This window comes from Cherax quadricarinatus, chromosome 80 (assembly GCF_038502225.1).
Source record: "Cherax quadricarinatus isolate ZL_2023a chromosome 80, ASM3850222v1, whole genome shotgun sequence".
NCBI classification, from domain to species: domain Eukaryota; kingdom Metazoa; phylum Arthropoda; class Malacostraca; order Decapoda; family Parastacidae; genus Cherax; species Cherax quadricarinatus.
In genome coordinates this window covers 20,882,866-20,896,167 of record NC_091371.1, presented here as the reverse complement: position 1 = coordinate 20,896,167, position 13,302 = coordinate 20,882,866, and the positions used below count along the sequence as shown (strand labels likewise).

At 42.5% G+C, this 13,302-nt stretch overlaps 1 protein-coding gene across 4 annotated transcripts in view; it reads right to left on the bottom strand.

The window, feature by feature from the left end:
- LOC128702342 (alpha-mannosidase 2) overlaps positions 1-13,302 on the bottom strand; it is a 996,737-nt gene that overhangs the window by 439,785 nt on the left and 543,650 nt on the right. For all 4 annotated transcript variants that reach the window (XM_070102234.1, XM_070102235.1, XM_070102232.1 and 1 more), the window contains exon 3: positions 9,749-9,841. In XM_070102234.1, the coding sequence (XP_069958335.1) occupies positions 9,749-9,841 (93 nt within the window). The remainder of the gene's footprint in view (positions 1-9,748; positions 9,842-13,302) is intronic.

Genomic DNA, 13,302 nt, shown 5'->3' with positions numbered 1-13,302 from the left:
GCATAAAAACAATAAAGCTTTTAAATTACTGGGAACGCCTTAGTCTTAAATATGTACTCACTGGAGAGGAGAGAGGAATACTTAACAATATATACCTGGAAAGTGCTTGAGGGCCTTGTTCCAAATCTGCACACTGCCATAACATGTTGGAGTGAGAGATATGGGAGGAAGTGCAAAATAAACCCAATGAAAAGCCGGGATGCAATGGGTACAATAAGTGAAAACTGTATCAACATCCGTGATCCCAGACTATTCAACATCGTACCAGAAGATATCAGAAACTGATGGGAAAAGTGTAGAAGTCTTCAAGAGGTGCCAGATCAACCAGGCTGCGGACCGCCAACAGCAACAGCCTAGTTGAACAGGCAAGCACCAGACGAACCTGGCTCATGGCCGGGCTCCGGGAGTAGAAAAGCTCTCGGAACTCAAAGGTATATATTATGTACCTTATATCTAGTGCAATAACATATGGATACACAAAAAGCCTAGGAACTAGTTTCTCTTGTACTGTTTTATTTACAAAACACTAGAAACTTTTCGTTATTTATTACTATAAAAACTCCATTTCTAACAAATCAAATTTACACCATCAACACCAACCTACTACTGTGGTGGCCAATTCACTCTCATATTACATAAAGAACAAAAAAGGCACAATACCGTGACTGGAACAATACACAACCCGCACACAGGAGAGAGAAGCTTATGACGACGTTTCAGTGTGACTTGTAAATGGTCAAGTCGGACCGAAACGCAGTCATAAGTTTCTCTCTTCTATGTACGGGTTATTTGTGTATACAGTGGAACCTCAAAAATCGAACTGCTCCCAACTCAACCAATTATGTAAGTGTATTTTTGTAAGCGCTTTTATAAGTGTATTTTTGAGGGTCTGAAATGGACTAATCTAATTTACATTATTCCTGATAGGAATAAATTCATTCGGTAACGGCACTCGGACAGCCTTCTGGACTGAAGAAAGTTCGATATTTGAGGTTCCACTGTATTACATAAATCATGATCACAAAGAAAATAAAACAACTCAAAATTTATTTTTCATATTTACCAATCCATGTGCCTAAAACGTTCCATATAAGAGACCAAACATTCCAATAAATTTTTGAGTTTTAAAAGGGAAATATCCCCACCATTTATGGTGAAATAAATGCTGGGTTCTTAAACAGGCAAGCACTCTGTGTAAATTTTATTGTATTAACCTAAAAGGGTTAATACAATTAGCTTTTCATCCGTGTAATGTTAAAAAAACGGATGTAACATTTTCTCGTCGACTTGCCATCTTGCCTCTGGAACCTGTCACTTCACACAACGTCAACAACTGGTTACAGCGAGGACCAATAATGCCAAGATCGAAGTGGGAGGGGGACAGGAGTGCTGTAAAGACAACTAGGGTCAATGCCACGCCTGACTGGCATCGTCTAGTGACCCCCGGCTGATGCTGGCACTGTCAGGATCAAGACGAAGTGGCCCGAGAGAGTACTAAGTTACGGTCACGTCGGGAACACTTGAGGGTGTGTGTTGGGGACATACTTGAAGGGCGACGTAGGGAAGCCAGTGGGGCGACGGAAGGGAGGCAGGAGAAACGAAGCAGAAGGGAAGAGGCAGAAGAGGAGGGGCAGAAGGGAAGAGGCAGAAGGGAAGAGGCAGGAGGGAAGAGGCAGGAGGAGCGAGGCAGGAAGGTCACAGTAAGAACATTAAACAATCATGTACTCGTACAACACAGCAGTGTACAGCGACACATGGAAGGCTGACGGGCACTGGTGTCGGACACAGCTGCACGCTCATATGAGGCGCAGATTTACCAACCAACCCCCAGTTTAGAGAGAGAACCTTGAACCAGGCTTCGGTCCACCCTCAACCATTACAGTCTTCATGAGACGGAAATCTGGGGAGACGAGATCTGTTAACGACCCATAAAAAATAAACAACTTGATGTTTAGCAACATTTCCACACTTTTTCGAGGATTCTTAAGGTGTTTTAGGAAATTCTGCTATTGATAGCGACCTCAGACAACGCTGAAGTGTAACCAGGAAAACACTTAAGAAGTGTACACTATATAAAATTAATACTGCTGGCTGTGAAGACTACAGAATAAACAATTATTGGATGACACTTACAATATAGTTGAATACTTGTAAGATGGCGAGAGCTTACAAGACAGTATGGCGCACTTACAACAAAGCGAGAGGCACTTACATAACACCGGGGCACACAAAATAGTGGGACGTACTTACTAGATATTAAGACTCACTCATACGAAAGTGAGACGCACATATAAGAAGGGGACGTACTTGCAACACTGTGGGACGCATTTACAACACAGAAGGAGGCCACTTACATAGTGGGGACGTAATTATGCCATCGTGTTACGCCCTTACAACATGCCGTGACGCAAGTACATCACAGTAGGATTCTCTTACAACAATGGGACGCAAATATATCACAGTGGGACGCACTTACAACATACGTACTTACAACATAGTGGGACGCATTACACAGTGAAACGCACTTACAACACAGTGTGACGCACTTATAAATAGTCGTAATAACCCTTGAACCACCAGTGCAGAGGCGAACACATTCAAACCTGTGTGGATCCCACTCCATCCTCACTAATTCCTTCAAGTTAAACCCTTTGTGCACACCAGTATTATTTTACTGTGGTGCTCTCGTGGGGATCAGATATTCAATTCCTATTTATTTATTCATTTGGTTTCAGACATGGCAATTATAACTTGTCGCTGCCAACATTGCTATTCCAGTGTTTCAATCATGTGTGTACTCACCTAATTGTACTCACCTAATTGTGGTTGCAGGGGTCGAGACTCAGCTCCTGGCCCCGCCTCTTCACTGATCGCTACTGGATCCTCTCTCTCTCTGCTTCCTGAGCTTTGTCATACCTCTTCTTAAAACTATGTATGGATCCTGCCTCCACTACTTCACTTGCTAGGCTATTCCACTTGCTGACAACTCTATGACTGAAGAAATACTTCCTAACGTCCCTGTGACTCGTCTGAGTCTTCAGCTTCCAGTTGTGACCCCTTGTCCCTGTGTCCCCTCTCTGGAACATCCTATCTCTGTCCACCTTGTCTATTCCCCGCAGTATCTTGTATGTCGTTATCATGTCTCCCCTGACCCTTCTGTCCTCCAGTGTCGTCAGTCCGATTTCCCTTAACCTTTCCTCGTACGACATTCCCTTGAGCTCTGGGACTAGCCTTGTTGCAAACCTTTGTACTTTCTCTAACTTCTTGACGTGCTTGACCAGGTGTGGGTTCCAGACTGGTGCTGCATACTCCAGTATGGGCCTAACATACACGGTGTACAGTGTCTTGAACGATTCCTTATTAAGGTATCGGAACGCTATTCTCAGGTTTGCCAGGCGCCCGTATGCTGCAGCGGTTATTTGGTTGATGTGTGCCTCCGGTGATGTGCTCGGTGTTATGGTCACCCCAAGGTCTTTCTCCCTGAGTGAGGTCTGTAGTCTTTGTCCACCTAGCCTATACTCTGTCTGCGGTCTTCTTTGCCCCTCCCCAATCTTCATGACTTTGCATTTGGCTGGATTGAATTCGAGAAGCCAGTTACTGGACCACATGTCCAGCCTCTCCAGGTCTCTTTGCAGTCCTGCCTCATCCTCGTCCGATTTAATTCTTCTCATCAACTTCACGTCATCTGCGAACAGGGACACTTCAGAGTCTATTCCTTCCATCATGTCGTTCACATATATCAAAAATAGCACTGATCCTAGAACTGACCCCTGTGGGACCCCGCTCGTAACAGGCGCCCACTGTGATACCTCTTCACGTACCATGACTCGTTGCTGCCTCCCTGTCAGGTATTCCCTTATCCATTGCAGTGCCCTTCCTTTTACGTGTGCCTGATCCTCCAGCTTCTGCACTAATCTCTTGTGGGGAACTGTGTCAAAGGCCTTCCTGCAGTCTAGGAAAACGCAATCTACCCACCCCTCTCTTTCGTGTCTTACTTTTGTTACCTTGTAATAAAACTCCAGAAGGTTTGTGATACAAGATTTGCCTTCCATGAACCCATGCTGGTTTTCATTTATAATCTTGTTCCTTTCCAGGTGTTCGACCACTCTCCTCCTGATAATCTTCTCCATGACTTTGCACACAATACATGTCAGAGACAGGTCTGTAGTTTAGTGCCTCGTTTCTGTTTCATTTCTTAAATATGGGGACTACATTAGCTGTCTTCCATTTCTCAGGTAGTTGCCCAGTTTCAAGGGATGTGTTGAAGATTGTGGTTAGAGGCACACACAGCATCTCTGCTCCTTCTCTAAGGACCCATGGGGAGATGTTGTCCGGTCCCATCGCCTTTGAGGTGTCAAGGTCACTTAAGAGCTTCTTCACCTCCTCCTCAGTTGTTCGTATGTCATCCAACACTTGTTGGTATATTCCCTCTTGATGTTCCCTTCTGTGCTGTCTTCCCACAGCCCTTCCTGTCTCTACTGTAAAAACTTCCTTAAATCTCCTGTTCAGCTCCTCACATACCTCCTGATCATTTCTTGTGAGTTATCCACCTTCTGTCCTTAATCTGATCACCTGGTCTTTGACTGTTGTCTTCCTCCTGATGTGGCTATACAACAGTTTCGGGTCAGTCTTGATTCTCGATGCTATGTCATTTTCATACTGTCGCTGGGCCTCCCTCCTTACCTGTGCATACCCATTCCTGGCTCTGCGACTGATCTCCCTATTTTCGTGTGTTCTCTGCCTTCTGTACTTTTTCCATTCTCTATTGCACTTTGTTTTTGCCTCCTTACACCGTCGGGTAAACCAGGGGCTCGTTCTGGTCTTCCCGTTGTTACTGTTGCCCTTGGGAATGAACCTTTCCACTGCCTCCTTGCATTTTGTTGCTACATATTCCATAATTTCATTTACTGGCTTTCCTGCCAGTTCTCTGTCCCACTGGACCTCCCGCAGGAAGTTCTTCAACCCTATGTAGTCCCCTCTTTTATAGTCAGGCTTTTCCCATTCTACTCCTGTTATTCTCTCCACTTGCAGCTCTACTATGTATTCAAAGCACAGAACCACGTGGTCGCTAGCTCCTAGGGGACTCTCATACTTGATGTCCTCAATGTCTGAGCTGCCCAGGGTAAACACAAGGTCCAATCTTGCTGGTTCATCCTCCCCTCTCACTCTGGTAGTGTCCTTAACATGTTGGTCCATGACGTTTTCCAGCACCACGTCCAACATCCTGGCTCTCCATGTTTCGGGACCCCCATGTGGCTCCAGGTTTTCCCAGTCAATCTCCCTGTGGTTGAAATCCCCCATAACCAGCAACTTTGCTCTGCTGGAGTGAGCTCTTCTTGCCACCTCAGCAAGTGTGTCCACCATTGCTCTGTTGCTCTCTTCATATTCCTCTCTTGGCCTCCTGCAGTTCTGTGGTGGATTATACATCACTGCAATGACCACTTTGTGTTCCCCAGACTGAAGTGTACCTGCTATGTAGTCTCTTTCTCCCGTCTCATCTATTCCTTCCATTTTCTCTAATTTCCATCTGTTTTTTACGAGCAGAGCAACCCCACCTCCCCCCCTGCCCCTTCTATCTTTCCTCATGATCTGGTATCCTGGTGGGAAGATTGCATCTGTTATTGTCTCCATGAGTTTTGTTTCTGTAACTGCTATGATGTCTGGGGACTTCTCATTGATTCTTTCTTGCCATTCCTCATGTTTATTCGTTAATCCATCTGCATTTGTGTGCCAAACCTTCAACTTCTGTTCTAATACTGTAACTGTGGTGCGGGGGGTGGAAACAGAGGGATCGGTGTGTGATGGTTGGTTTGGATTGTTCAGTTGCCATGGGGGTGTCGTGGCTGGAGTCCTTCTGCAGGTTTTTCTGGGGGGGTGCGCTTGTCCTTCCATTTGATCCTGGGTTATTCTGCTCTCCTTTTTCATTTCCTCCCATTTCTCCTTTCGTTTTTGAACTCTCTTTCATTGTCTTCCTTTCGTCCTGTGTTCTGTCTCGGTCGAGGTACACACTCCGGAACTCCTGCTTGCCTCTCAGCCGTGCTTTCTCCTGCAGGATCGTGGTTCGGGTTGATTCTGCCTTGAAAATTGCTTTGAGAGGCCGATTCCTTTTCTTTGTGAACCACCCAATTCTCCGAAAATTTGCCACCTGGGTCATGTCCCCCTCGCCTATCACCTTCATGATATCTTCAATCGCTTTTTTCTCCTCCTGCTTCCTTTCATCATAAGTTTCCCCTTTAGCTTCGTCTAGCCCATAGACAAACACGGATCTCTCCCTTTCCACCTCCCACTGTGACTCCCATTGCATCCTCTGATGTGTTTTAGTTCCTTCCCGTGGAGTGTTCCTTCCTTCAGTCCCTTCCCTAGTTATGGCCCCTATGCTTCTTGGTTTATCCTTCCTGCTCACCTGCTCCTGGCCCCCACAGGTATCTGGTAAGGTCCTTGCACATGTCCTAGTTCCTTCAATGTCTTGCAACCTCTCATTCTGTCCTAGTGTGCTCCCTGTCTTTGTGTGTGCGTGTGTGTGTGTGTGTGTGTGTGTGTGTGTGTGTGTGTGTGTGTGTGTGTGTGTGTGTGTGTGTGTGTACTCACCTATTTGTGGATGCAGGGGTCGATTCATAGCTCCTGACCCGGCCTCTTCACTGATCGCTACTAGGTGTACGCGCTCGTGCGCTCTTTCATGATTTCTCAAATTATAAAGGTTAATAACATGTCCAGTACACATGTACTGCCAAGTAGAATATGTCCAGTACACATGTACTTCCAGGTAGGATATGTCCAGTACACATGTACTGCCAGGTAGGATATGTCCAGTACACATGTACTTTCAGGTAGGATATGTCCAGTACACATGTACTGCCAGGTAGGATATGTCCAGTACACATGTACTTCCAGGTAGGATATGTCCAGTACACATGTACTGCCAAGTAGGATATGTCCAGTACACATGTACTGCCAGGTAGGATATGTCCAGTACACATGTACTTCCAGGTAGGATATGTCCAGTACACATGTACTGCCAGGTAGGATATGTCCAGTACACATGTACTTCCAGGTAGGATATGTCCAGTACACATGTACTGCCAGGTAGAATATGTCCAGTACACATGTAATGTCAGGTAGGATATACAAGTGTCCAGTACACATGTACTGCCAGGGAGGATATGTCCAGTACACATGTACTGCCAGGTAGAATATGTCCAGTACATATGTACTGCCACAGACGGTATACCTTTAATTTACCCTTGACTAGTTTCGAGGGTTTTCCCACTCCGGCCCTAGGCCAGGTCTGTCTGGTAAACCAGGTTGCTGCTGATAAATTAGACACACATGCAACTCTTGGGTATCTTTTCCTCAATAAAGATACCCAAGAGTTGCATATGTGTCTAATTTATCAACATGTCGGTTCTCTGAACCATTCATCTACAGGTTGCTGCTGTTGGTGGTCCCGCTGACCCATATATCCATCACAGCCTCATTGATCCAGCGCTTGGCGAAGACACTGGTTCAGTTTCCTCTTCAACACTCCTGCACTTGTCCCAGCAGCATTTCTGATATCTTCTGGTAGATACTTTGCGTCCACGGATGTTGACACAATATTTTCTTATTGTGCCCGCAGCACCCCATGCTTTTCACCGAGTTTAACACTTACTCTCGTATCTTTCACGTCAGTACGTTGTCATGGTACTGAGTAGGTTTGGGACTAGGACCTGGTCATGGACCGGGCTGCAGGGGCGCTGACTCCCCCGAACACCCTCCAGGTATACTTATCATCTCTCTCCTCCTCCCCTTCCGAGGATACATATTTATCACTAAGGCGTTCACAGTAGTTTAATTACTTTACTAATTATATGCTGGTTTTAAATGACGTCAGTACCTCTTCCAGGTCTGATATCTCTTCTGCCATGAACGAGTCCGCTACATGTGCTGCTAGGGAGGGATATACACGTGTCTATTACCCATATCGGAAAAATAGACAGAATATTATGCGGGGGAACAGCTGGTCGTGAACTTTCAAAATTAAAATGACCAGAATGATTATTTCACATTGGAAATCTTTTCGTCATAGAAGATGGTGGGAGGCAAGGGTGTGACTGTGAGCCTCTGATTAGGAAAGTTTTGAATGAATGTGTGTGTGTGTGTGTGAGAGAGAGAGAGAGAGAGAGAGAGAGAGAGAGAGAGAGAGAGAGAGAGAGAGAGAGAGAGAGAGAGGATAGGGGGAGAGGGGGGATAGGGGGAGGGGAGAGAGAAAACATCACTTCATCTGAGCTCATTTATTCCTAGGATGACTCGAGTCTGGAACATGTTCGTACAGCATAATGATATTAACCAAATAAAGTCAGTTGAACAAATGAAACTGCTGTCCCACATATGGCTCCAACTTCATCCTGTTCCATATTTGTATGTTACATAGCAATAAAAAGGCTTTTAAATCAGCTGATGTAGGTAACATAGCTTGTAAATAAAGTTTGGAATTCTTACGCTAACCTTGTAAAAAATGTAAAAAAAAAAAAGGGGGGTGGGTAGGTTTGTAAAGGTTAAGGTTAGGGGGTGGGGGTTAGGATCTCGTATGGTTGCAGCCATTCTTGCGTATAAATCGTTCTTAGTTTGTTCAGCTTCTCTGATATTGAACCCTCCCTTCCTCTTCCCCCTCTCTTTTCCGTCCCTCTGCCTCCCCCCTCACACCGCCTCTCAAACTTTCCCGCTCGTAAAACAATCAACTTTCTCGGAAAAGAAAGAGGAATAGGCGAATCAAATGTGGGCGAGGCTTCCGAAAGCGCTTTAGCTGTACGTCAGCTACTTAACTGTCTTGTGTCTACCTAGCAGCTACCTTCGCAGTTGTTGTCACGTCCTACTAGCAGCTACCTTCACGTCTAGGAGCTAGCTTCAATGTTGTCGTGTCTAACTAGCAACTAGCAGCATAGCTGTCTTCACGTTTAACTCGAAGCTAGCTGCATAGCTCTCATGTCTAATAGCATCTAGTCTCATATTTGTTTTCATGTCTAACTAGCATCAAGCTGCATAACTGTCTTCACGTCTAAATAGCATCTAGCTTCATATGACTGCACGTCTAACTAGCAGCTAGCTTCACAGCTGTCTTCACGTCTAACTAGCAGCTAGCCTCAGAGCTGTCTTCACGTCCAACTAGCAGCCAGCTTCACAGCCGTGCTTCACGTCCAACTAGCAGCTAGCTTCACAGCCGTGCTTCACGTCTAACTCGTGGCTTCACTCCCAGCCGCTGCTGCACTCAATTGCTCCTCCGTATTCCGCTCCTTAAATCCTCAATCCTTACCTAATGATGCGTAGAATTTCCCTCCGTTAATTTCCGGAGAGGTTAATATATCCTGGGCTCTTCGGGTGGTAGACAGGAAAAAAAATAGAAAGTAGACAGTTTTTCCTGTTTTCATATATGAATGGAAATGGCATATTTTATTTGGCGCGTTGATATAAGAAACCTGGTGCCTGCCTGATAGAATACATCTGGTGCCTGATACAACATACCTGGTATCTGATACAACATATATGGCGCTTGATACAACACACCTGGTGTCTGATACAACATACCTGGTGCTTGATACAACACATCAGTTGCCTGATACAACACACCTGGTGCCTGATACAACACACCTGGTGCCTGATACATCACACACACACAGTGCAGTAACAGAGTCGTAGAAGGTATCCTTTGTAACAATAGGCACAGACAAGCTTCTGTACGCGCCAAGAGACAAGAGTGATGATCAAGACTTACCTTAAGTGGCAGCTTTTTCCACTTAGCTCGCCTCTTGAGGTAGCGCTTCTCGAAGTTCGTGTCCCAGAACTCCTTGCCACGCATCCACGCTGGCTGTGGGATGACAACAATGACAAACTCTTAACTAATTGTTATTATTATTATTATTATTATTATTATTATTATTATAGTTTAGCTATGGGAGGACAACACTTTCAAACTGGTATAACTATTATTATTATATTGTTATTATGGTTTAACTCTGGGTGGACAACAGCAAATTTATTATTGTTAGCATTAATAAATGAAGATAATTCCAAATTTACTGTAACGAAAAAAACGAAATTAAATTTGCTATAATGAATAAAACACACTGAAGTTGCTATAACGAATAAGAGAGTGAACATGTTATAATGAATAAGAGAGTGAACTTGCTATAATGAATAACAGAGTGAACTTGCTATAATGAATAAGAGTGAACTTGCTATAATAAATAAGAGAATCAAGTTGCTATAATGTATAAGAGAATCAACTTGCTATAATGAATAAGAGAATCAATTTGTTATAACGAATAAGAGAGGCAACTTGTTATAACGAATAAAACACTCTAAACTTACTATAACGAATACAATATATAAATTACAGTTGCGACTCCTGATTTATTCTTCCAATTGACAACTAAAGTAATAACCTCAAAAAAAAATTATGTAAGCAAATGTTATCGTGAACAATATGAGCAAATGTTATCGTGAACAATATGAACAAATGTTATCGTGAACAATATGAACAAATGTTATCGTGAACAATATGAACAAATGTTATCGTGAGCAAATATGAAGAAATGTTATAAAAAATGTTATCTGGAACGAATATGTAGAAATGCTATTATAAATATATGAACATCTTATGAACCAATGTTATCATCTATGTTATCCTGAACAAATGTTATCCCCAATGAATGTTGGCATTCATTCTATCCTGAATGTTATGAACGAATGCCATGAACAAAGGTTATCATGAACACATGCTATCCTGAATGTTATGAACGAATGCCATGAACAAAGGTTATCATGAACACATGCTATCCTGAATGTTATGAACGAATGCCATGAACAAAGGTTATCATGAACACATGCTATCCTGAATGTTATGAACGAATATTACCTTCAACAAATGTTATCATGTATGTTATTAACGAATATTACAGTGAACACAGTTTACTTTGAACAGATGTTATTAATTACAAACATTAACAAAACGTGAGGGAAGATAACAAATGTAAATAAACTGAACGTTTATATTCTGATAACTTCCTTAACCCGAAGATAATACCAGAGAACGAAATAAACCCACCCGATCACAAAACTGAATAAACCCATATGATCAAAGACCTGAATAAACCCATGCGATCAGAGAACGGAATAAATCTATAGGATCAGAGAACGGAATAAATCCATACGATCATTGAAAGGTATAAACTCCATTGAATCGAGAACAGCTATAAATCCTCTAGGTAAGATTTTTTAATTCAATGTCAGAGAAATGCATATCTAGGGCGAGCCAAGACGCAGTGCACTATATATAGTGCAACCACGAAACAAGTGACGTTAATGCAATTAACAAATTTCGGTTGGCCGAGGATCGAACCCTTGTCATTCTAGCCCCCCCCCTCTCGTGGGAAGCAAGTAAAAATTCACGACGCTTTAACTATTGGAACATACAATTGTTCAAACATCACGTACCTCGAGGAACTAAGCGTGTTTCATAATGTGCGGACGTACGTGACCGTTGTCAGCTCAGAGCTAATTTCATTATTCTCCTGTTTGTATACCAGCCTTCACGAGAGGTCCATATATTACTGCAACCACGAAACAAGTGATATTAATGCAATTAACAAGTCAGTAGTTAGAGCCTCGTGAATTCTGACTTGCTTCCCACGAAGCGAGTTAAAATAACAGGGGCTCGATCCTCGGTCAGTCGCAATTTGTTAATTACAATAATACCACTTGCCTACTACATGATGTTCGAAGGATTATACGGTCCAGTGGTTAGAGCGCCGTGAATTTTGACTTGCTTCCCACAAGGTGGGATATCTATATCATATATATATATATATATATATATATATATATATATATATATATATATATATATATATATATATATATATATATATATATATATATATATATATATATATATACATACACACATACACACACACACACACATACACACACACACACACATACCTTGTTCGAGTTCAAGTGATTGCGCACATAGTGAAACATGGTGGTAGAACACCGCAGTTTTACTACGTCAAGATAATCTCTGGGCAAATTTAAGTGATAAATACTGGCACACAAATTATATCTAGATATCGCTATTCACTTTTGTACAGTGCAAGTGGAACTGGAGAAACAAAGAGCAACAGGAGGGTGGCAGTTTGGATGGAGTGCTGAAAGCTGAGGTGCTCCAATACTAAACTGTGTTAATGATGTTCTAAGTACGTTCAGTGTGATCTTGAGAACACTAAGACACTTATTCGACGCACACTGTGATCTTGAGAACATTAAGAACACATCAGGGCACAAAAACAAAATCTTGGTTAATCTTAATGCTTTACACAAAATGTTCAACAACGCTAGGTCAATACTGTTGAACAAATAAAAATAAATAAAAGCAACACAATGGAAAGTAATATTCAACTGCTAAAAAAAATGAAATAAGACAAACGTACAGTTTGCAGAATAAACTTTTATTAGCACAACGTATCGCTCTATATAGAGCTTTAAAAGAACATAGAACTGAAGTAGGCCTCTTGACCCATGCTAGGTATTTCCAAGTCAAACGTAAACACAGCCACTCTTATGCTTGTTCAATCTAACTTTAAGGCTGTCAACAATACTATTCGCTTCAATGATGATGCTTGCTAGTTTATTCTACTCATCCTAACTATTGCCGAGCAAATTCTTTCCTGTATCATTTGTAAATCTAAATTCATCCTAGTTTTTTTGCAGTATGTTCTCCAACTTGTGTCTGTTTCAAGTTTTTTTCACATTTTTTAATTTTTTTTTTAGGAAAACCAATTTTTTCCACTAAATTTACGAGATGTTTGGTTAAAAAATCATTGGAGTGAAAGTGCCTAATATTAAGATTTTAATCCGTGTTGAAAGAACACGAAAAGTGTAAATATCACACAAATTTGTATCATATACTGCTAACTAGAGAGAGAATTGTGTAAACATTGGTTTAAAAGTGCCGAGCACACTCTTGGATGATGATGTAAGCCAAGTCACTGAAAGACACTATTTTCACAGTGAAAGCTTTATTCTGAAGATTCGTCCTGGAGTGGACTTTTATCAAGTATAATGAAAGACGAATACACAGCCTCGTAAAAGTGAACTTCTCTGTACAGTCTTCTCGTCTTACACTGGAGAAACGTAGATGCAATAGAAGAGGTGTATGTGGACACAAGAGAGACTAGCGCAGTGTAGGGAAAGGTTAGGTGGATATAGCTACCATTATGGTGATCCGTCCTCTGCAAGGAAGCTCTGATATGGTAGGGAGGGACA